The 25,829-nt window shown below is 37.5% G+C and overlaps 1 protein-coding gene across 1 annotated transcript in view; it reads left to right on the top strand.

The window, feature by feature from the left end:
- The window catches only part of CDC5L (cell division cycle 5 like), a 46,440-nt gene extending 21,422 nt beyond the window's left edge, over positions 1-25,018 (top strand). Inside the window, exons 9-16 of the mRNA XM_036248728.1 lie at positions 2,146-2,294; positions 3,884-4,046; positions 5,636-5,800; positions 7,342-7,422; positions 7,710-7,952; positions 10,674-10,871; positions 23,643-23,855; positions 24,590-25,018. Coding sequence (XP_036104621.1) covers positions 2,146-2,294; positions 3,884-4,046; positions 5,636-5,800; positions 7,342-7,422; positions 7,710-7,952; positions 10,674-10,871; positions 23,643-23,855; positions 24,590-24,694 — 1,317 coding nt within the window. The 3' untranslated portion in view covers positions 24,695-25,018. The remainder of the gene's footprint in view (positions 1-2,145; positions 2,295-3,883; positions 4,047-5,635; positions 5,801-7,341; positions 7,423-7,709; positions 7,953-10,673; positions 10,872-23,642; positions 23,856-24,589) is intronic.
- Positions 25,019-25,829: the final 811 nt, after the last annotated feature.

A 25,829-nucleotide genomic window follows, 5' to 3' on the forward strand; every position in this document is an offset into this window, starting at 1 on the left:
GGACATTTTTCCATTTTCTGTTCAGGTAGAGTGGGAGGGAAAGAGAGGAAGAGAGAGCGAGCGCGAGAGAGAAACATCGACGTGAAAGGGACACATCGAGTGGCTGCCACCCGCACAACCAACCAGGGCTGGGGACAAACTGCAACCGAGGTACATGTCCTTAGCAGGAACCGAACCGGGGTCTCTCTGGACTGCAGGCTGACGCTCTTAACCGCTGAGCCAAATCGGCCAGGGCTAAGTTTCTTTTTTTAAATTCTCTTTCATCTGCGATGTTTCCATAAATATCTTTTGATCTTTGGCTCTCTGCTTATATCTAGAGGGCAGGGGTGGGGCGATTAAAGCTGATTAGAAGTTCGTTGGGTATGGGTGAGGCTCCTTGACTCTGGGCTTCCTTGTAGGCTGAACTTGCTGGGTGTTTCACTGGGGAACTCTAATGTCAGTATTTGTAGATCTTTCCTCTTGGGTTAGTTGGAATCCCTAGAGAAGTAAGTGCTTCCATTCTCCTGCCTGGAGGGCATCAAGCTGGCCAGCTTTTTGGGAACCTAGATGGGAAAAATGCTTTGTATTTGGAATAGCAAGAAGAACACACACAGTTGATAATGTGAAATTTAAGGTTCTTTTCATTAATAGTGAATAATGGAATAAGCCTGGCTCCAGTTATCTTTATTTTGCCTCAGAACTTCGTGGTTTAAAACGTTGTGTTATACTGGCTAGTTTGGCTCAGCAGTTAGAGCGTCGGCCCACGAACCAGAGAGCCCCGGGTTTGGTTCCCGCTAAGGGCACATACCTTGGTTGCCCTTTGTCCCCGGCCCCGGTTGGGGTCGTGTGGGTGGCAGCCAGTCAATATGTCCCTTTCACGTTGATGTGCCCCCCCCCCCTTACTCTAATCTGAAAAAAATGGAAAAATGTCCTTGGGTGAGGATAAAAAAATAAAAAATAAAAAAAACAAAAAAACATTGTTTTATACTCATAGTTTCTGTGGGTCAGGAATTCAGACGGCATAGAAGGAATGGCTTTTGTCTGCTCCATGTGTCTCAGCTAGGATGGCTCAACGTTTGAGGGTGACTTGATGGATAGGGCCTGGAATCATTTTCTTTCCATGTTTGGTGTTTGATGCTGGCTGTGCGTTGGGTCTTCACCTGGGAATGTGGAGTAAAGTAAATTTGCTTGTGGTCTCTCCATGTGGCTTGGGCTTTTTCACAGTATGGTGGCATCAGAAATGGAACTTCTCCCATGATCTCTCAGAGCTCCAATGTCAGTGTAGTAGTGAGTGTGGTGGGAAGTTGCATTTTTTTCTCCCTTGCCTAGGAAGTCAAGCAGTGTCACTCAGTGCTGCATTCTGTTAATTACAAGTGAGTCCCACCTAGATTCAAGAGGAGGGGACGAAGGAAGGAGTGTCATATTTGGATTATAACAAGAGCATGTGAGATGAGAGATAATGGTTATGACTATCTTTAAAAATAACAGTCTTGCCTGGCCAGTTTGGCTCAGCAGTTGTGCGTCGGCCTGCGGACCAGAGAGTCCCGGGTGGTTCCCGCTAGGGGCACGTATCAACAACAAAATAAATAAATAAAAATAACAGTCTTTTACAGATCCTAAATTGAGTATTAAGAGACTTGTAGGTACAGTGATACCAATGAATATAGGGTTATTGTGGAGTTTTCTTATGAAGCGATAGGCAAGTTGGTTGTGTCTTAACTTCCCAGTAGGAGAATCTGAGATTCAGAGGCCAATGAAGACTAGATATGTAATTAGTGATAAAGCTAGATTAAAGTTTAGGTGTTCTGACATTTAGCCTTAGCTCACATTGGGAAATTTGAATTCTTAGTTCTTTATGATTGTAAAGAGGTTTGGCACAGGTAATAGGAAGAAACTTTTGGGTAAATGGCAATTTCATATATGAGGCCCCAAAAGGATTTCTTGACATATAAAACTTTGTTTTTAAACTTCCTTGGTGCTATGTTAGGTTGACAAAAGGAATGGAAGTATTAAATCTGCCATGGGCTAGTGGTCTTTCTCTCTTGGTTTTCATTGAGAAAATATATAAGAATTTTGCCTGTTTTAAGACTTGTATAGTAGGACCAGAAGAGAGGATTCTGTTCTTCTGTCTAAACTGTTAAAATGCTTTATTTTCTTTTTACTCAGGAAGCCCAGAACCTCATGGCCCTGACCAATGTGGACACCCCATTAAAAGGTGGACTTAACACACCTTTGCATGAGAGTGACTTCTCAGGTGTGACTCCACAGCGGCAGGTTGTACAGACTCCAAACACAGTTCTTTCTACCCCGTTCAGGTATTGTAAATAAGCAAATGTTTTCTGTTTTAGGTAAACTTGAATCTTAAGACTTGGACAACATGATTGCTTTAGTAATGTTAACAGAGAATGGAAATAAATGATCAACTTGCCTTTTTGATTTTTCCTCACTCACAGTAGTAAATAACATAATAGTATCCAGGAAAGTATTATATGGAGCTTCCTTCTTTTTGTAAAGTTTCTGATGGTAACACCTTGTTTCTGAATACTTTAGAGCAAATCAATCCATTATTAATGATCATTTGGTGAATTTGATAAAAATTGTATTTTTTATGTATGCATTACTATTACTTTTCCCCCAACATTTTATTGTGAAAATTTCTGACAGAGGTTGAAAGAATGGTAAAGCAAATATCCCTACACCCACCACCTAGATTCTACAGTTGCTAACATTTTATTATATTTGTTTTATCACATATCTCCATCCATCATCTATCATTCCACCTTATTTTAATGCATTTCAGAGTAACTTGCAGGTATTAGTGTATTTCATTCCTAAACACTTCCTTCTGTACATCATTAACTTGGAGTTCAGGGTTGAGTATTTGTTTGAAATTCTTTTAAGCTACTCTGTTTTAAAGAAGAATTTTAAAGATACATTATAGAAGTGAGTTATATTAAAATAGAATTTGAGCTTTTAAAGGTTGGAAGTATTTGGGGTTTACTTTTAATTTTACACATTAGGATATGTCTTCCCACTGTTGTTTAGATGGGAAGCATCTGATTATTGCAGCTGTCCATGACAGCGGAATCAAGAAACATTGGCAGCCAAATCCTCATATAGTAACACTTCTCGAAAGGCTTTAAGAGAGCCTAATCGCTCTTTTCCTGTGTATGTCTTGTCTCTCAACTAGATTGTAAGCTCCTTGGGGGCAGGGACTGTCTTACATGATAACACCTCACCTCACCTCTGGGGAACAGCTCTCTGGCAGCATCACCTGTCTGGAACACATCCAAGATACAGGAAGTAAGCAACCAAAATAAAAAACTTTGTACAATGAAAATTTAAGTTGAAAAGTCTTTGGAGTTTATTCCTAAGAGATTCTCTTAGCTCTCGCTCAGAATTATTCATATGTAGATATGATTCCAAACAAAACGTGAGGAGAGGAACTGCTGAAAGTATGCACGTTGATGGTGATGATGTGATAGCCAGTAGGGGCAGGGAGGATAGAGATGACAAGATGAAGGCCCTAGACTCAAACTGAAAGCTGGGGCCTTTGACTGTGGTGCCTCTCCTCTCTGACCACTGTGTAAGAGTTCTTAGCTACCCTACTGCATCAAGAAAAAGTTGAGATAATGTTTGGCGGACCTAGTTTAGGAAGGCAAGAAATGTAAAATGTAATGACTTTATTTGAAGTCATTAAAATAAAAATGCTTTGTGTAAATAGTAAGCTAGCTGTGCCAAACCTTTTATTTTAAGCTTGAGATCTAACCTAAAATCAGGTAGGGGGACAGACTTTCTGGAATCCTTAGTGTTTTCCTTGTAAAATAATTTATGTGAAAAACATTTGAAAGCACAATATAAATAAAAGTGGCACTTTTATTAATTAGAATTTTTGTCTTCCTAGGACTCCTTCTCATGGATCTGAAGGGCTGACTCCCCGGAGTGGGACAACTCCCAAACCAGTTGTTAACTCCACCCCGGGTAGAACTCCTCTTCGAGACAAATTAAACATTAATCCCGAGGATGGAATGGCAGACTACAGTGATCCCTCTTATGTGAAGCAGATGGTACATGTTGATTCCTTTTCAATACTCTTAAAAATTTTTATCTCATGGGTGCCAAATTAAAATTCTCTCCTTCCCAAGTCAGTGCATATTACATATGTCTTAAGAATCTGTATGCTTACAGATGTCAGAAAAGAAAAATGATTTGTAGTACTTAGGAAGGGAAACTTTTGGTCTCACATGCCTATTTTTTCTTATTTTTCATATGTTTGTGAGTATTGATTATGTTTCTTAGTAATGCACCTTATATCTTTTATTTTAATTTTTATCATTTATTAACCAACACTTTCTTGAATGATACATTTTTTAAAAAAATTTTTATTTCTGTAAAATAAATTGTTAGTTTTGAACACTTCAGATCAGATTTTGACCCTTGATTCCTATTTGCTTTGTACTTCTGTAAGGACAAATCTAGATCTCAGAGCCAAGTTAATTTGATGTTTATTGCTGATCTGAGTGAAGATTTCTCTCATATGTTTTGCATGGTGATGTAGAAAGGTAGTTACAAAAGTTGCAGTTTTGCTCTGTCCACATTACTGCTTTTATTACATCACTATTAGGCCTTATTATCTGAAGCCACAGAAAATCATTGTGAGGTATTTATTATTATAATGAGTTCCAATGATGTTGGCCTGTTTTCAGTTTACAAATTCTAACTTCATGTATAGATTTGGTTAGTTTTTTTAATGCCAGAATTGATATCAACTAATGCCAACTCTGAATGGCTACATATGAATTAAACAAATGAAGAATCTAATGTGTGCAAGGTACAGACCTAGACACTTCAGGGGATCTGAAAATGTCCTTTGTCTTAAAGAAGTTTATATTATACTCTGGAGAGATTGTCAGTACTAAACCAAATTAAAAGTAATTGTAATATAAGAACAAAATAAGTTATTTGAGTAAAACCAACATGCTTATTTAGGGTGGCCAAAGAAAGAAAACATTTGTTGAGTGGGTACTGGGAAAGCCTTTGGTGAGATACGTGCAGAAGGAAGGTGGTGGCTGTCTCAGCTGGAGGCCTCAGCTGGAGCATGTTTCTAGCAACTCTCAGCAACTCATCTGGTCTTTACACCTAGCATGTGTGTGTGGAGCAGTGGGAGTGAGACTGGAAAGGTAGCTGAAGGTATACTGGGGAAAACTGGGCACTTTGGACTGTTTTTGGCCTGCATATGATCTAGTCTATTAAAAATATGTACACACACGCACAAATTCAGGCATCTTTTCATTTTCAGATTAGATTTTATTAATTCAAGGGTAAATTGACCTTTGAACTTGTTCTTTTGTTTGCTGTTAAATTTGTGTCAGAAATGTTTTCTTTAAGTGGAAATCCTGAAGGGCTTTTTTTCCCCCTGCAGAGGTACTTCCCAAATCTTCTGTTAGAATATCCAAAGTAAGTTCACTGATTCCACATTGATTCGTCTTAATGTAGGGAGGAAATGGAGAGAAAAATTTAAAAACTTGTCTCAGCTCTGAAGTTAGGGATAATTTTCTGGAATTAAAATTAGGCTAATTATTTTTAGAAACTTTTACAAAATATTGGTTGAATATTTAATGAGTATGAATTGAGAAGGTCTAATTTTTTCCTACAGGAAAGAGAGTCTCGTGAACACCTCCGTTTAGGGTTAATGGGTCTTCCTGCCCCTAAGAATGACTTTGAAATTGTTCTACCAGAAAATGCCGAGAAGGAGCTAGAAGACCGTGAAATAGATGATACATACATTGAAGATGCTGCTGATGTAGATGCACGAAAGCAGGTGGGCAGGTGTGCTGGAAAGGAAGGCGGCGTGAGTTTGTTGAATGTGTCAGTGGCTGAAAGAATGAAGAGTGGCCTTTAAATGTCTCAAGAGCTCTACCTAAAAGTTTTTCAGTATTTAAAAGAATTACCCTAAAGTAAATTACTTACATTATTAATAATATGTATATAGTTAATAATATACTCAGAATATCTTGATAGGCATTCTTAAAATGTATATATGTATTTCAATTTAAATACCCTTTGTCAAATTCATTATGCTTCCTTAAAATACACGTAAGTAGTCTTTTAGACATTGTTTTTACTCTAGCCAAGAAAAAGTGTTACTAGTCTTAAACACAAGTACATTTTGGATTGGTTGAGTAAATGGTTTTAGGTCAGTGAAAAGAATAAAAAATGTGGATTTGGAAATTTAGAGAGCGTGTGCCAGAATAATAATAGTAACACTATGCATTAATATATTTTATATAATTAATTACTTGCTTATTTGCAAGTAACTTGATGATAACTACTTGATGATGTAAATAGGATAAATACCTGTATAGCCTCATTTTAGAAATGAGGAAACTGGCTCAGGTGAATTAAGTTAACTTTTACAGGTTTCATGGCTAGAAAGTGGTGAATCTTGAACTAAAACTGATATCAAGTGACCCCTTTCAGAAATTCTTGCAGTCTAGCTCAGGATGGTTTTATTTATTTTTTATTTTATTTTATTTTATTTTTTTTATCCTCACCCGAGGACATTCTTCCATTCTTTGTTCAGGTAGAGTGGGAGGGAGAGAGAGGAACAGAGAGAGAGAGAGAGAGAAACATCGATGTGAAAGGAACACATCGAGTGGCTGCCACCCGCACAACCCACCAGGGCCGGGGACAAACTGCAACCGAGGTACGCGCCCTTAGCGGGAACCGAACCCGGGTCTCTCAGGACCGCAGGCCGACGCTCTAACCTCTGAGCCAAACCGGCCAGGGCTCAGGATGGTTCATCGGATTGGAGTAGAATGGCATCATTGGAAATCATACTTTAGAAGAAACCACGTGAAGGTACTTTTTGGTGGGAATATAGGACAATATTTTTTGTGTTTAGGTCTCTTAGCTACTTTGAGATACATTTGGTCAGAAATGGTGTGAAGTTCTAATGTGTCTTCCCACATTATTCATAATTTGAGAATTAGGAAACAACACATTAATTGGCTGGATTTTTTAAATCAAAAAATGATAGGTTTGGGTGTATGGAAAGGGCTGTGTTGCAGGAGAAATAGCCCCCTTGAAGTTTAGGATTCTGATTTACACAAGAAAAGGATAATTATCTGATGGATGTAGCATGTAAATTTGGAGAGCGCTGTAGAAGATGTTGGAAGTTCTTAGTTTCTGTTTTACTGAATGAATAGATTCATTTATGTTGCCTTATATAGCCTTTCTACAAACTTATGGATGTTTAGCTCTTGAACATACATGTTCTTACAGACTCAAGTGTTTTCAGCTCTATTGAAATATGTTAAATACTGTATAACTGCAATAATGGTTATAAAAATAAATTTTTAGGCCATACGAGATGCAGAGCGTGTAAAAGAAATGAAACGAATGCACAAAGCTGTCCAGAAAGATCTTCCAAGACCATCAGAAGTAAGTATTCGAGTTTTTGGCCTAGGAAATCTTAAGTTTCTTTTCATGTGATTGGTGTGTTTTTTATATCATTCATGAAGCCTATAAAACAAAATTTTATCTACTCTCTGGAACATAGTAAAGCAGTTTCTGTATCTAATTACTGGTACAAATAAGAATTTAAAAGGGGGAAAAGAAAGATTTCTTTTGAAAATGTAGAACTGCTATTTAATTCATGCTAGAACAAATAATAATGTTTTTATATTGCAGTGATATGTTTGGTAATTTTACTTGTCTTACAATTTTAGGTAAATGAAACTATTCTAAGACCCTTAAATGTAGAACCACCATTAACAGATTTACAGAAAAGTGAAGAACTAATCAAAAAAGAAATGATTACAATGCTTCATTATGACCTTCTACATCACCCATATGAACCGTCTGGAAATAAAAAAGGAAAAACTGTAGGATTTGCTACCAATAATTCAGAGCACATTGCCTATCTGGAACATAACCCTTATGAAAAGTTCGCTAAAGAAGAGCTGAAAAAGGTATGATTGAGCAGGAATATTTCAGTCTTGAGATTTAAGTAGTTGTTTGATACTTTGTATTGTGGACAAATATATAAACATCTGACATGCATAGCTAGGAGATAAATGCTCATATTAAGTGTTATGAAAAGGATATCCCCCCCCCCCCCCCCATGTTCAGTGATAGACCTTTATCAGATCAGCACTGGCTCTGGTGGCAGTGTGTTTTCGTTTCATGGGCGTGTGCCTGATTGACAGTTGCTACAGTTGCCCTTTTTTCTAACTCTTCTATCTGAAAAGAATTGAATGCCTTTAATATTTCAACCTCACTTAGACTAAATATAAAAAAACAAGAATATACTTAAAAATATTTACAGGTTAAGCTTTTTACCTATTCAAGGAAAGGAAATATTTTTTAATGAATTTATTTTATTTTTTTTCACGATTTCCCCTGTCCTTTTGGATAAGGAAAGAAATATTTTCTTGTATAAAGTCTGTCCTGCCTCTTCCTCCAGATGCGTTATTCGTTCTGCTCTGACAGAGCAAACAGCTGTACAATGGTGTAAGAAAATATAGTTGGTTTCATGGTTGGAAGGAGAGTGGTCATTAGCTTAAAAGTCTTTTATCTTTAGTCTTTATTCCTGAGGGGCAATGATAGACTCATGGATGGCATGGGCTAAATGTATTATTGGGAGAAAACAAATAAGATTCTTTTTTCTGCCTTCTCCTGCACTTTTCCTCTTTTTGTATTTTTCTTATTGCATAAATGATACATGTTTATGATAGAAAATAGAGAAAGGAAGGAGGGTTTAGATTTACATTTCAAAATTTGCTCCTGATTTCTGAGTAACTTGGAGTTACTTTTGTTGAAGTGAGTGCAGTGGGAAACTGACATCTGTGGGTGCTGGTGCTATGGGGAGCACTTTCAGTCACTGAACGGGGGTTGAGAATTCGACTGTAAACTTGATACTTGAACAGTTTTCTCTTTTTAGAATATAAACATGAGGGAAGATGGCATTTAAGAAATAAGTTTTTCTAAATTTATTATATGTATGGACACCTGAAATAGGATCAAATGATTGCTAATAGAGATTCTGTAGGGGATAGATTCTAATAAAATTTTTGAAATTAATAATTGTAAGTAGTGCTTTGGAATTATTTGAAACAGTTCTAAATTAGTTTATATATTTTCCCATAATTTATTTAGTTATAGTCCTGTTTGTTCCAAAAAGAATTTGAAGCAGCTGTTTACTTAGCAGATTCTTTTTTTTTTTTTTTCCTCACCCAAGGCCATTTTTCCATTTTTTGTTCAGATAGAGTGGGGGAGGGAGAGAGAGAGAGAGAGAGAGAGAGAGAGACATCGTTGTGAGAGAGAGAGAGAGAGAGAGAGAGATCGTTGTGAAAGGGACACATCGAGTGGTTGCCACCCGCACAACCCAACCAGGGCCGGGGACAAACTGCAACTGAGGTACGTGCCCTTAGTGGGAACTGAACCCGGGTCTCTCTGGACCACAGGCCAATGCTCTAACTGCTGAGCCAAACTGACCAGGGCCTTAGCAGATTCTTTATGGACAATTTAAAGATAATTTAACTGTACTCTCATGATTTTAAGAGCTGAACTTGTAAATTTTTATTATGTACAGTTTCAGAGTAAAATACTATTTCTCTTATAATAAAGTGTCAAATTTTTATTATGTGAGAATTGGTTTGGTTCTATTGTTTCCCCTAAGAGAGATTTTTAAAAAGTATCCATTCTTTATCTTCTGTAGATGTGATTTTTATATATTTTTTGTTTTAATTTTTTGTATGCTGATCATTTCTCTTATTTGTATATGTTTTGAGCTGTTTATTTACTGATATTACTAGAATGATTGAAAGCTTTCTGTAAAGCACAAAAAGTGGGTGTCAGTTTTTCATGAGCCGTGAAGCAAGGGCTGTGCGTATCATATAGATGTGCACGGAGTCTGTATGTGCTGTTGGGCTAGGCACTTGAGATACTAAGCAAGTTTAGATAGCTACTTAAAAATGGTATAGCTGTGGTTTAACCCAGGCTTGTCCAACTCCCCCTAATTCTGTCATTTTAAACTTTTTTTTAGTATTAAACCAAAGCTGTTCTATGAGCCATCATTATTTGATTTGTGCCCCCAATCTCATTCTCTAGGAATGTCAGGGACATTCCTTCAGATGAGAAAAAAGGCATGTGTCAAAAAAACGCAGTTCCCTTTCAAGGTCCTGTGAAGTCCTAAGTGTAGGGCGGGATGGTAGAGTGGAAGCAGTTCACCCCATCCTTGGCGTTTGCCTTGGGCATGATCCTGCCTTGTCTGCTAACGAACGGCATGTTTTTGAACAAGGTGTTTAATCTCTCTGTGCCTTAGTTTCATCAACTTTAAAAGGAGGTTAGTACTGGCTGCTTTCTAAGGTGGGAGATAATATAGGTAAAATTATTAAATCCAGTTCCTGGCACATAATAGACACCTGAGAAATGGTAGCTGTTATTAGAATGAGTGAAGACAATGGATGTTTATATTGAGAATACGGGGATGTTTGGCTTTTCAGACCAGTCTGCATTGATTTACAGGCTTCTTTATTTATTTTGCTTAGGCACTGTTTCCCTCTCCAAGAAACAACCAATCAACTAGAACTTGTCTTTGTCCAAAGGAGGAGGAAAAATTAGTCTTTTAAAGCTCTCTGTTGACGGCAAGTATTTCTAATACTCAAACTTATTGAAATTATCTTAAACAGGCCCAAGATGTTCTGGTACAGGAGATGGAAGTGGTAAAACAAGGGATGAGCCATGGGGAACTCTCAAGTGAAGCTTATAACCAGGTGTGGGAAGAATGCTACAGTCAAGTTCTGTATCTCCCTGGGCAGAGCCGCTACACACGGGCCAACCTAGCAAGCAAAAAGGACAGAATTGAGTCACTTGAAAAAAGGCTTGAGGTTGGTATCCTTTAACATTCTACTTTAAATGTATTTTGAGTGAAATAATGAACCGAGTTAATACCACTTGAAACTTCAGAAAAATAGACCTCAGGTGATATGCCTTTGCAATTCTTGAGGCAAAACTACACTGAAGTGTTTGATCTTTGGCTTTCTTTCTTTGTTGGATTTTCAGCATTGCTGGCCTTCATGATGAAGAGTGTCCTCTAGGTTGGCCACAGTTCATTTAGAGCCTTTAGATGTGGGAGCAAGGAGCCAAGAAGTTAACACTAGTCACTCAGAACAATGTAGATCAATGCCAGAGTACTTTGTTTTTTCGAAGAAGGAAACTCAGTGGTACAAGGAGCGTTTTTTCTATAGCCAAAAGAGCACATTTATAAAACCTTGATTCCTTTTTGTTCATTTGCTGATTCCTGTGAGTTTGTTATGAAGAGTTGGGTTATCTAGACAATGGCTTCCATGATTTCTCATGTCTATGAAAATGTTGAAATGTACCAGATGGGAGTTTCATGACATACGGTTTCCTAATATTGTCTACATTTTTTGAATTTCAGAATCTGTGTAGGCATTTTGCCAGTGGCATGTGAATTGTGGTTCAAGGGCCACTAGGGTGCCTTGTGAATTCTTAGTGGTGGTCTTCAGGGATGTTTCTGAGGCCAAGTTGGCATGGCAAGGAGAAAGGGGTGCTTCATACAATCACATACAGAAAATGGCCTCAATTTTCTCTTACGTGATTGCAGTTTCTTTTTACTGAAAGCATATTTGAAAATACTTTTATTTAGGGTTAAAATAAAAAAATGGTAATATTACTGGAGTGGTTGGGGCTGTGTAGGGCTAGGGAAATGAGCAGGAGAAAGGAAAAAGCAGTATTTTCATTTTAGAATGTAAAGGTCTTTTTTTAAAAAAATTCTTACCCAGAGATATGTTTTATTTATTTTTTTGTTGGGGGGGAGTTGGAGGGGTTGTTTGTTTGTTTTGGTTAATCCTCAACTGAGGATATTCTTCCATTTATTTTCTCTGAGAGAGAGGTAAGGAGGGAGGGAGAGAGAGAGAGAGAGAGACATCGATATAAGAAAGAAGCATAGATTAATTGTCTCCTGTATGTGCCCCAACCAGGGATCGAACCCCCAACCTAGGTATGTACCCTGACAGGAAGTGGAAATCACAACCTTTTGGTGTAGGATAGTGCTCCAGCCAGCTGAGCCACCCAGTCAAGGAGTAAAGGTCTTTTTTTTTTTTTTAATCCTCACTCGAGGACATTTTTCCATTTTTTGTTCAGATAGAGCGGGAGGGAGAGAGAGGAAGAGAGAGAGAGAGAAACATCGATGTGAAGGGACGCATCGAGGGGCTGCCACCCGCACGACCAACCAGGGCCGGGGACAAACTGCAACCGAGGTACGTGCCCTTAGCGGGAACCGAACCCGGGTCTCTCTGTACCGCAGGCCCTTGCTCCAACCGCTGAGCCAAACCGGCCAGGGCAAAGGTCTTTTTAATTAAAGTATAGTTGACATATAATATTATGTAAATTTCAGGTATACAACAACATAATGACTTGACATTTGTATACGTTAATGAAATGATCACAATGGGAAATCTAGTAACCATTTATCAATGTACAAAGTTATTTTGATAGTATTGACTGTATTCCTTTGCATCCCTGTGACTTGTTTGTACCTTTCTTTTTTTTTTTTTCATCCTCACTCGAGGACATTTTTCCATTTTTGTTCAGATAGAGTGGGAGAGAGAGAGAGAGAAAGAGAAAAACATAGCCGTGAAAGGGACACATCAACTGGTTGCCTCTCACTCGACTCCAGCCAGGGCTGGGGTCGAATTGCAACCAAGATCCGTGCCCTTAGCCAGAATCGAACCCGAAACTCATTGGCCCACGGGCCATTGCTCTAACCGCTGAGCCAAACTGGCCAGGGCATAAATTTGTACCTTTCAATCTCCTTCATCTTTTTGCCCATCTTCCCATCCCTCTGGCAACTCTGTTTATACTTTGTATGAGTTTGTTTTGTTTTGTTCATGTGCTTAGTTTTTTAGAGTCTACATATAAATGAAATGATACAATGTTTGTCATATACCCTCTAGGTCCTTCCATGTTGTCCCAAGATTGTTTTCTATGGCTCAGTAATACATTTTACACCCCCCACCCACCCACTCCCATATTGTCTTCATCCATTCATTTATGGATGGTCACCTAGGTTGTTTCCATATCGTGCCTGTTGTAAACAATGCTGCTGTGAACATATGGGTGTGTATATTTTCTCAAATTAATGTTTTCATTTTCTTTACATAAATGCCCCAAACTGAAATTGTTGAATTGTACAGTATGTCTATTTTGAAATTTTTTTGGTGGAGACTCCATACTGTTTTCCATAGTGGCTGTGCCAATATACAATTTCACCAACCGGTGTATAAGGGTTTCCTTTCACCAACACTAGTTGTTTCTTGTTTTTTTGATGACAGCCATTCTGACAAGTGAGATAATATTTTATTGCATTTCCCTGATGATCAGTGATATTGAGCCTGTTTTCATGTCTGTTAGTCATCTGTATGTCTTTGGAGAAATGTCTGTTCAGGTCTTCTGCCCATTTTTTATTGGATTATTTGTGTGTTTTTATATGCTGTGTTTTTATAGCTTCTTTACATATTTTGGATATCAGTCACTTATCAGATAGATTATTTTCCCATTTAGTAGGTTGCCTTTTCATTTTGTTGATGGTTTCCTTTACTGTGTAAAAGCTTTTTGTTTTAATGTAGTCCTATTTGCTTGTTTTTTATTTTGTTGCCCTTGCCCAAGGAGACACATCCAAGAAGAAAATATAGTATCTTTTTATTTGAAATTATTTTATTTTATTTTTTATCCTCACCCGAGGATACTTTTCCATTTTTTGTACAGATAGAGTGGGAGGGAGAGAGAGGAAGGGAGAGAGAGAGAGAGAAACATCGATGTGAAAGGGACACATCGAGTGGCTGCCACCCGCACGACCAACCAGGGCCGGGGACAAACTGCAACCGAAGTACGTGCCCTTAGCGGGAACCGAACCCAGGTCTCTCTGGCCCGCAGGCCGACGCTCTAACCGCTGAGCCAAACTGGCCAGGGCTATTTGAAATTATTTTAAGTCCTATTTTAATTTTAAGATTACATGTATAGGTACATAATGGCTAATGTCCTTGAACCTCTTTTGTCATTTAGTGGCAAATTATAATTTGTTTTTGAAGTAATTCTCATCTTGAATGAAATTCTAGCAATCCAGTGTAGCTGGTATTCTTGTTGTATTACCAACTTCCAGCAGGGTGTGCTGTCGCTCTGTTTTAATTCACAGGGCAAGAACCTCAGTGGTTCAATTTTGTTGTTTTCTGTTGTGTAGGCTTTGTTTCTTATAAATGGTAGTTAGCAGTGTAATTCTGGTCTAAGGTCGCATCATAGTTGATTGGAAAGCTTCCTTGTAACATTTATATATAAATACTTAGGTCTCTCACTTAGTTTGAAAATCTCATTTGAGGTGGATAAATTCTTTCTGCCTCAAATGGTAAGGACATTTTGTGCTGTTTCAAATGTAAAAAAAAAAAAAAGTTTTTCCCCAAATCTCGTTTACTTTGTTGAGGCACTAACTTTCATGACAGCAAATAAATGTGTCACAAAGTGAGTGGTGCCATAAAGTACAGTAATTTTTATTTCTATGTTGAATTGGTCTTGTGAGTTTTGAAGGGAAAACTACAGAAAGAACCACTGCTGTTCTTTTGGAGATTTATTTGGGTCATTTATGAGCAACCATTAAAAACATGTGGTTCTCTTTGTTCAGTTCAGTACCAGGAACTGAAATCTTCCGTTGAACTATTTTTGTTGAAGTATTGGTGATTTTGGAAGAATATTCATAAAACAGTTTGAAGTAATTTTTCTGTTCTTGACTCCTGGATATTGTTTACCCAACTAGTTTCTTTTAAAGAATATGTAATCAAATCCTTTAATTTAGTAAACTGTGCTTATTTCAAATGCAAGTTCATTAAATCTTTAAAAAGAAGAAAAGAGACTCAAAAACCTAAATAAACAAATCCCCCATTTTACTTGTATTCATCCCTAATTCAGAACTAGTTTTGCCTTAGCTTATTTTAGTTTTTGAAGACACAATTCTACTGGTTTGAAATACATAAATATTTTATTTCAATTGTGGTAATTCTTTTCATCATTTTAGTTGATTGCTAAATTATAAACATTATTCAAAGTTTGTTGTGGGGAAAGAACTCTAGTTGTATTATATAAACTAAATGCTATACTTAAATTATTCTTTCCACTCTTAGGTTCAGGGAGATATGCCTTTCTGTGTAAGCACAGTACACCATGGCTGCCAGTGTGTTTGATTTTTGCTGCCATGAACTTTGGAACAGTGAATTTAAATTATGGCCCTATCATAGCATATCAAGCAAGATGAAATCCAGCTTTGTCGTGGTTGGTGTCTCCTAAATGGATTAAAAAATGTGCCCGGAGGTTTATATTGGAATAGTCTCTGAGCCATTACTCATGATTAATATTTGAAACTTAGAACTTAAATGAAAATCCTTAAGATACTCATTTAAAACTAATAGAACCATCTCAGATTTTATGTAGAATGTGGTGGGTGGTGCAAATAGAATCAGAATGTAGACACAGGTCAGAAGTAAGTGGGAAAGACTTCTGAATTATAACCAAGTCCATGTAGTTTATTCTGCTTTGGAGGCAAAATTGATTTTAGAACCTTGCCAGACATTTGTGTGTAAAATAAGGCAGCAACAGCAAATAGAAATGACAGCTAATGTCAGAAAAGGAAAAGTTAGAAAGCATAGCATGTTGATGCCATTTACACATGGTAGCAAAAACCCTGTGAATTTAAATAGCTTCTCTGAGGGCACTATCGGTGTATAATGGTAGGATAGAGGGATTGCTGTTTGTAGACATACCCAAAATAAGTAAGAAAAGCTTAATTTCTGTTCAGTGTTGTGTTTGTTTTTTTAAAGAGGGATGTCTGTAATTGTAGAGAAGTTTTCATCAAATGGTTAAAAATAAAAGAGTTTTGGAACTTTATTTAATCACATGTTCAGTGAAGGTTACTGGGCATCTGCTGCTGTATGTGCCAGGCCTGTTCTGGGCCCTGGGAGTACAGCAGGGCCCGAGGTAGATGAGCGCTCCTCTCCCATGGACTTCACTTATCTGGAAAACGCTTAATGTGGGGAACCTCCTTTTCTGACGATGCCAGATAAATGAGTCATTACTGTATTTAGGAAGTGCAAATAGAATTTGAAGTGTTCTAATTTGTTTCCACTTTAAGTGGAAATCGGAAATCGTCTGAAGACATAATTATTTTGAGTGAAATAATTTTCAGTAGGTGCAAAAGTGAAACGAGAAGTCTGAATTTAGGCCTGCTATTAAATTTAATAGTATTTGAAATAGTATCTAAACTGCTGCGTTGAGGAAGTTTGGCTGAAAAGTAGATTTTGTCATGTTAGCTATAAAAATGGAAAGGCTTTCCTTAGAGGTGGAAACTAGGTCCAGAAGTAATACTTCTCCCTGTATTTTACTGGCACAGTCAACTTGGTCAAGAAATATTATGTAACATTGACTTCTTGGAAATAAAGTAACTTAAAGAACACAGATAACACATTTAAAATTCTTTTCAGTGTATTTGTAGACCTCTTGGAGGACCCCTGCCTTTACTGAATGGTTATGTTTCAGCAGAATTGGCATAATGGATCCCATTTTCTCAGTGACTTTCATTATAAAGTCAGATGTTTTAACACAGGAAAAATATTCCCTTAATACTTTAAGAGTGAAAACTGAGGATAAAGATTAAGTTGGTGGGCAATTCTGGGTAGAGGACTATACGTTGTATCGCAGCAGGCTTATGTTTATATTCCCTGGTGGGTGAATAGTGGTGTGTGTGTGTGTGTGTGTGTGTGTGAGAGAGAGAGAGAGAGAGAGAGAGAGAGAGAGAGAGAGAGAGAGAGAGAGAGAGAGAGAGAGAGAGAGAGAGAGAGGGAGGAGAGAAGAGAGAGAGAGAGAGAGAGAGAGAGAGAGAGAGAGAGGAGAGAAGGTGGGATGTGTGTGGCATGGGCTGTAGGAGAGGAGCTCCCGGTGTTTTGGGATGCTCTGTTTCTCAAGTTCTGCTCTGCTATGACCCTTAAAGGCATTGGCAAATACCTAGATTTTTCCAGCAAGAACTCGAGAGCTGGACCAGAGATCTTGATACAACCATGTTGCTTCTGTTGTGCCTCAGCATTGAGCTGAATTCCTTTCATGCCATTTGTGTTTCATTTCTTAACTTGTGCAGATGTCCAGTGCTCTCAGTATTGCTTTGTTGGTACATCATTATTCCTGGAAAGGTGTTCAGTAAGGTGTTGCCTTACTGCTTAGCTTGCTTTGTAGGGGTGCAGTCTGACAGTTGCTAACTGATAGATGATGACAATAATCACTTACTTGGACCTGCATCTCATCATTATAGAGAAGGTTTGTGGATAAAACTTAATGCTAGGAAGCAGTACAGAGATAAAAGGAGAGCCACTCACGGACTCTTGCTTGTAGACATTTCGATGGTTGAACCGCATCTTTACTACTACAGGGTCATACTGATGAGTGATGGACTAGGAAGTGCAGCTGCCACTAATTCTATATTTATTTTGAGTATCCTTAAACCTGCTTTTCCAGCGGTATAAGGTTATATTATGGGCTCCCAAGAAGAGTTTCAGAGAGGGATGCTCTTAATGTTTCTGAACCTCACTGTAACAGACTTTAACTGAAGACAGTATTGGAAACCCAAGGATAATGTGTTTATTTTGGAATTACTTAAGCTTAGTAACCCTAACAAACTTAGTGAGTTTGAAAGTAACAATTACACTTTTATAAGTCCCATACAGCTCCCTTTTGTAATGACCCAAGGAAACACTTATGGTTCCACTGATTCATCTCCTGGGGACCATCAGTTTTCCACTGGTCTCTGGCCAGTCTTTTTTAGACAGTTTCTTTTCTATGCATTTAAAAATAACATTTGTAGGGTGTTTTTCTAAAAATAATACCAGTACTTTGTAGAAAATTTAAAAAGATATTTAAAAAATGAGGAAAAGTGCCTACCATCTAGACATAATCACAAAATAACATTGTGTGTGTGTGTGTGTGTGTATTTATATATAATATGTAAGATTAAATATGATAGGGAAAAGGTTACTGTACATAACGTATCTATGTGTGGATAAAAGGAGGAAAGTGTTTAAATTTGGGATCATCATATACTACTTTGTTCATTTACTAGTATAATATTATAAATATCACTAAAAAATAAAAAGAAACCTGGTCACTTGGCTCTCATTTAAAGTCTGTGGCAAAGATTAGCTTTGGTGAAATCTCCAAATAATTACATGAGTTATATTCTGCCCAACTTCTTAAAAAGTTGTTAGTGACTTTTTCCTCAATAAAATTTTTCTGAGAGATGTTTGTTTTCCTGTAGTTTTATAGCTTGTTAAGAATTAAGGAATTATGAATTTAAAAATGTAAGTTAGGGAAAGTAAAAGCTTTTCTGAAGTGTCAAAATTCTTATAAGTGGGTATGTATAGGTTAATGTCTAAATTGGAAAGCATGATGGGCAGATCCATTAATTAAGATTTTGTTTACATGTGTCTAGAATAATCTGTTTTTCAGGGAACTGTCTGGTGGCATTAAGCCACTTAGTCCCACAGCTTGAGTTTCTTTAGGCGTGCTTGCTGTTTGGGGGCTGAGGGAGGGAGGACTTTCATTTTATTAGTAGTGGTGTAGCCCAATGTGTTGGACTTTCAAGTAGACGTAACTGCATAGTTTCATCACTTAGTGGCTGTGTGGCCTAAGGCAAGTTACTTAACCTCTCTGGGTCTCAGATTTCCTTACCTGTGAAATTTGGGTAGGTAAGTTTTATCTCATGGAAGTGAGAGTTTGAAATAATGTAAGATTAAATGAGACAATACTGTGTGCCTAGCAAATAGCAAGTTTTAATGAATGGAAATTTTCTCCCAAGTGTCAGGTTTGTTCATCCTTAGTGTTATCTAAATGGGGTAACTTGGTTTTATGCTTTGAGGTAACTTCACCTTGAACAGCAGGTGGCTAAGAGTTTTTTTTTTTTTAAATTCTCACCTGAGGATATTTTTCTATTTATCTTCATATAGAGTGGGAGGGGGAGAAAGGGAGAGAGAGAAACATCAACTTGTTGCTCCCGGCAGGACCCCGACCAGGGCTGGGACTAACCGCAGCCGATGTATGTGCCCTGGACTGGAATCAAACCAGTGACTCTTTGGTCTGTGGGCGCACACTCTAACTGCTGAGCCAAACTGGCCAGGGTTAAGTTGTAATTCTATAAATTTTGATGAATGTCTGAAATTTGAGACATGGTTGATCTTAGGAGAGAGATTAAGATGCAATCTGATTTTTGTTAGCATAAATGGATTTTACATAATTGTGGATTTTAATTGAACATCTCATATACTTTTTGGTATGTTGAAATAGTTGACATGTGCATTTTAATGTCTATATTATATTTCATTGTATTGATGTTTCATGGTTTGTGGTGTACAGTTTTAAAATAATTAGCCTTTATATTGCACCATTTAAAAAATATTTTTATTGATTTTTTTTTTTTTTAGAGAGAGAGGAAGGGAGAGAGAGAGAGAAACATCCATGTGAGAGAGAAACATCTATCGGCTGCCTCCTGCATGCTGCGCACAACCTGGACATGTGCCCTGACTAGGAATTGAACCAGGACCTCTCAGTCCATGGAATGACATTCAATCCACTGAAGCCACACTGGCCAGGCTAAAAAACCTTTTATTATGGGAGTTAAAAAAATACCCAAAAGTAGACTAGTGTAATGAGTCCTCATGTATTATCACCCAGTTATGACAGTCATCAACTCATACAGCCACTGTTTCAATTCCCTCTTCCCCATTATTTTGAAGTAAATTCCAGACATACTAGAAAACAGTTATGGTGCATGAAATTTGTCAGCTTTATTTCCTTACACATGTATATATAGATATATTCTCATTCATCTCCTTTTTTATTTTATTTTATTTTATTTTTTTTTAATCCTCACCTGAGGACATTTTTTTGTTCAGATAGAGTGGGAGGGAGAGAGAGGAAGAGAGAGAGAGAAACATCGACGTGAAAGGGACACATCGAGTGGCTGCCACCCGCACGACCCAACCAGGGCTGGGGACAAACTGCAACTGACGTACATGCCCTTAGCGGGAACCGAACCCGCGTCTCTCTGGACCGCAGGCCAATGCTCTAACCGCTGAGCCAAACCGGCCAGGGCCATCTCCTTTTTTAAGTTGAATTTTACTCTTTTCATTTTGGATGTAGCCAGCTCTAATTATACCAAGTGTTGTCTTACTTTAAATTTATACTGCTATAGTGAACTTTATTTTATTTAAGATTATTAGAAATTTAGTGCTGATATATTTAAAGCACAAACCTCAGTTGTAACCATGTTTGGGAGGCTTGTATGGTGACAGGTGAACAACATTTAATCCCAGCTTCACTACTAATTTTGTTAGATGCTTTAAGAAGACTTTGAAGTGTGTCTTAAGTGCATAAAAGGATTTACAAAATTTGAGAACTTTTGGTAAATCTACTATAAATGCAGAGACTTTGTTTTTTTGGGAGAACTTTTGGTAAATTATCCATAATATGCAGTGTAACCTCCTTAAGCCAATATTGTTTAAGGGCTTAGAAATGTGAGTCTGGCTGGTTTGGCTCAACGGTTAGAGAGCTGGCCTGTGGACCAGAGAGTCCTGGGTTCAGTTCCCACTAGGGGCACATATGTCCTCGGGTGAGGATTAAAAAAAAGAAAAAGAAATGTGAATCTGGTTAAATCAGAGTCTGGTTCTTCCCCAAGTCTTTCTTTTTTAAACAATAAGGTTGTTGTTTTAATTTTTTAAAATTTAGTTTTAATCCTCACCTGAGGATATTTTTACTTTAATCTTCAGATAGAGCTGGAGGAAGAGAGAGAGAGAGAGAGAGAAACATTGATGTGAGAGATGTGAGAGAGAGACACATCGATTGGTTGCCACCTGCACAATCCCAACCGGGGCCAGGGACGAACTGCAACTGAGGTACGTGCCCTTGGCTGGGATGGAACCTGGGACTCTCTGGACCGCGGGCGACGCTCTTACCACTGAGCCATACCGGCCAGGGCAACAATAAGGTTTTATACTCTGTTGGCCTTGACTGTTGTTTCTGTGTGTGAGTGTAGGGCATGGGAGTTGGGCTGAGTGAAGATTGTTCTGTCCCATGTATGCACTGGCTGGAAAAAGGTCCGACATTTTAGGTTTTTTTTCTCCTAGAGCGTGTTGAGCAGTCATAGGTTGGGCATTTTCAAAGTATACACATGTCTTCCTTCATATTTGTTTTTTCAATTACAGTTTACATTGAATATTATTTTGTATTAGTTTCAGGTGTACAATATAGTGACTAGACAATGTATACTTTACAGAATGTCACCCCCCCCACACACACAATATTTCCAGTATCCACCTGGAAATATAGTTATCTCAGTATATGTATTATAGACTATATCCCCTGTGCCGTACTTTACATCCCTGAGACTGTTTTGTAACTACCACTTTGTACTTAATCCCTCTATTCACATTTTAATAATCAGATGGCAGATGTAAGATAACTAAGCTAAAATTGAGTATTAAAAAGCTGTATTCTATTTCTTTATATTTTGTGACTGACTTTATATAGTTGACTAAATTAAATTAATTTTTTTCCTGTACTTAAAATATTTTTGGTATCATTTTTGTCCATATTTGCTTGGAATATTGCACAATATTTGAGCCAGAAGACTTTAATAAAGCTCGAACTAAATTAAATGTAATTGTTGGCATTAGATAGAAGCTAGCAAGTTTGCAGTTTTAAAATCTTTGGTAGTTTGGGAATAATAAATGACAACTGTGTGTGGGGTGGTAATTCACAGATAAAAGGTACCAATCATACTGAATGTGCCTTGATGACTAGTTAAATACTTTCTGAGCATAAGTATCATGCTGTTACACCAGATTAGAAATTGAATATCCATGGAGTGCAGTGTGTAGCTAATTAAATGATCTTAACCAATGAAAATGATAATTTGTATGACTAATTTTAAAAAAGCAAAAGAACACTATGTATTAACTTGAAATTCTATGCTGTTAAGGTTTTTGGTATTTGTATTTGAATCCACATGTAATTAGAGTATCAGATGTTGGTATTCTTAAACACGCTGAATTATAAGGAACTTGATGCAACGCATGGGTATCATTTTTTACTTATTATTGGGAATGAAGACTATTGGTAGGTCTAGTTAAGAGAAGACAGCTGATATCTAGCTTCTGTAATGACAGTGGCTGAAACAGGATTCTCTATCCTGATTGTCTACTAGAATCATCAGGGGCTTTAAAAATGCAAAGGTCTGAGACCATTTAAATAAGGGTCTCTGGGCTTAGGACACTCGCACTGGTGGATACAGCTCTCCAGGTAATGCTAAAGTTTAGCAGGAGTAGAAAACCCCCGGCTTGAAAAGACGAGCTCCATTTGTGTTACGTGTGTGATATGGTCCTCAAGAGGCAAACTGCTCACTTAAAATGAGGAACAGCTTTATTTCCAGAAAGGGGTCCATGTCACTTTTTATTAAAGTTGAAATTTTAAAGAAGGTTTTAAAGCCTCGCCCTGGCCGGTTTTGCTCAGTGGTTAGAGCGTCGGCCTGCGGACCAAAGAGTCTTGGTTTTGATTCTGGTCAAGGGCACGTACCTCGGTTTTGGTTTGGTCCCTGGCCCTGGTTGGGTCGTGGGGGAGGCAACCAATCAATGTGTCCCTCTAACGTCGATGGTTGTCCTTCCCTTCCTCCCTCCCACCTGCTCTAACTGAAGATAAATGGAAAAATATCCTCAGGTGAGGATTAAAAAAAAAAAGAGTGATTCTATGTGGAGTGTAGAACATACACCTAGAGAAGGTGTTAGGCCAGTGGGATTCTGCGTTCACACCCGTTCCCTTCTCCTCCTCCTCTCCTTGGATTGTTTAAGCTGAGGCTTTCTCTGCCCCTGTGCGTCAGCTTTAGAATTTTGTTCAAATCTTTCTTCTGTTAATTGTCCCTCTCCTGCTCTTTGTGAGTTTATACATTTTTAAATTCTTTTTCCCAACTTTAGAAATAGCTGAGGAGGCAGCCCACCTATGCTCAATATACATATTTAATAGAAAACTCATTTTTCTTAATTTTATGGTGTCCTCTCACTCCCCCAAAATAAAAATAAAAGTAAAGAATTTGTTGACAAATGTGATATTATTTTTCCTTAATGGGTTATGTACCAAATTTAGGATTTTTACCTATAAAAATAATTTAGTAATTTTATAGTTTGAGGGATTATGTTTTGATCACAACTATTACAAATGTACAGGCATAATGTGGAAATAAATTTTTGAGATCTAGGTGGTAAAGATGAGTCACTGCCAGTTCAAGTCAATGTAGATTAATGATAGCAGAAGTTATTTTCAGAAGTAGAGGTTAGTTTTTCCGTACTATGAAATTCAAGCCTGCTTTGAGATTGATTCATGGGTGAAATTATTATAAATGTGTTAGTTAGGACTAACCTGTAAAACCCTTCAGGTACAAGACAGATACTTCTTAATTTTGTGTTGCGGGTAGCTGAAGTATAAGGAGCTCAAATGTGCTTCTGCTTTTTAGTCCTGTCTTTTAGCCTGCTTTTCTCACGTGTGCTGATGCAATCTTCCCCCAGATAAACAGGGGTCACATGACGACAGAAGCCAAGAGAGCTGCAAAGATGGAAAAGAAGATGAAAATTTTGCTCGGGGGTTACCAGTCTCGTGCTATGGGGCTCATGAAACAGTTGAATGACTTATGGGACCAAATTGAGCAGGCTTACTTAGAGTTACGCACCTTTGAAGAACTCAAGAAACATGAAGATTCTGCTATTCCCCGGAGGCTAGAGGTACCATTATTACCTTGCACCGTTGCTTAGAAAGAGCTGCACAGAATTATCCAGGGCTTTCCTTTTTTTATTTCTTTCCTGTGCAGGCTGTCTTCTGAAGTGAATACTGTCTGGCTTTTTAATGAGAGTCTAAACTTTTCTGATCTAGAATTGCCTAGGTGTGAATGGGTAGACCAGGCCAGTGGTGAATACAAAGGCTTTTCCTTTACTAATTGTCTGTTTTGTATAAAGATACATTATGAAATGAAGTTAGTCTTGTGATTTGTCTCCCTGAAACTAAATTGTATCCCATTCATATAGCTCTCCAAGGTGTTTTTGTTTGATGACTGAGGGTGCTGGGAGATAGGTAGACATTCCAAAGCATCAAATACTTTGTTCACCTTTGATTTAATTTTATTTGCTAAGTATGTATGATAGCCTCTGCCAAGATAAAACACAGGCAGGGCTTAAGTGCGTTTGTGGGTGTTGATAGGACAACAATGGCTTGTTTATTTGAGATAGAAGTAGAGATTTTACAGAAAGATGGTAGTCATATGATCAGTCAGAGAATGGCCTTAGTAGTAGTTGTTTTATAGCAAAAGTACCTGCTATTTTTGCTTCTCTTTGGGCAGTGCTTGCCTCTCAAGAGGCATGGGTGAAGTCAGCTGTTTGTAAGATGATAAGGGACCATAAGATCTTTTTAATTTTCCATGCTTACATATGACATCATTATTTAATATCTTTGTTTCTTTAAGTGTCTAAAAGAAGATGTTCAGCGACAACAGGAAAGAGAGAAGGAACTTCAGCAAAGATACGCTGATTTGCTGCTGGAGAAAGAATCTTTGAAGTCCAAAATGTGAAGCACAGTGTGTATTCTGTCACAAGATGAATTAATTGCTGGTTTCGTACTCTGGAAGGCTGAAACTGATGTTTATCTTCATTGACAAATTTGCCCATGATCTGTGGTTTTTTGGTTGTTTATTTAAAATGATATCGATCTTACACATTCTATGTATAAAGACTTTAATTCCACAGGACATTTTAGGGTTTAAATTATTATGACAATCATTCTTTTAGCAGTGTCATATTTGCAAATTTTTTTAGTTTTGGCCTTTATTTTAAATGCCTGATTTTAAAGTGCTGCCTGTGAGTGTACTCTTGAATAAAAAACAAAATATAAAAAATTGAGAATGTAGCCTTTTGTTTGAAGTAATTGGATGCCTAGAATGCCCACAAACCAGCAAATATGTACTCTGTATTATATGTAATGAGTAACTCTCGGGTAATCAAAACGATGAGCCAGTATCTTAACTTAAATCCTAAAGAGGCAATCCTTTGGTGGCTTTGTTAGTTTTTAGTTTTTACCTTTTTAGCATAGAATGGTCACTTGTCTATACATTGACAAGATAGATGAACTTTTTAATACCTTATTTTCCCAATATAATTTTAGGGAAGGTCTCTTTGCCCTGCTACTTACATGTGTAGTTTATGGATTAGGATCCAAAAGATTTCATTTTTCTTGACTTGTTATTTTCTTGTAAATATTTTTGATAGAAGCATTTTAAAGATTTAATTTCAGCAAGGCTATCAAACTTCATTAAAGCTCTATGTTTGTCTTAAGTCAATCACACAAATGTAGGATTTGGGGAATGGATGGGTAGAGGTGAGATCTAACTTTATAACAATTCATAGGAAATCATTTAGGGCAGTGTTAGTTGGCTACAAGTTTGATACAGACAAGCAATGTGTTGGACTCACCAAAATTTTTTGCCTAATCTTAGAATATTAGGGACTTAAGAGGGAGGGAGGGAGGGAGGGATACATTCATTCATTCATCAGGTGTTTATTGACTATATACCTAGTGTCAGAGTCTTGGGGATAGGACAATGGATAAAATAGACATAGTTCCTGTTTTGTGGAGCTTACCGTTTATTGAGAATGGCAGACAAGTAAATTCAAATGTTTACTGAGTAACTATTATGTGTCAGGCACTTT

Source organism: Molossus molossus, unplaced genomic scaffold, assembly GCF_014108415.1.
Source record: "Molossus molossus isolate mMolMol1 unplaced genomic scaffold, mMolMol1.p scaffold_m16_p_8, whole genome shotgun sequence".
In the NCBI taxonomy this organism is placed as follows: domain Eukaryota; kingdom Metazoa; phylum Chordata; class Mammalia; order Chiroptera; family Molossidae; genus Molossus; species Molossus molossus.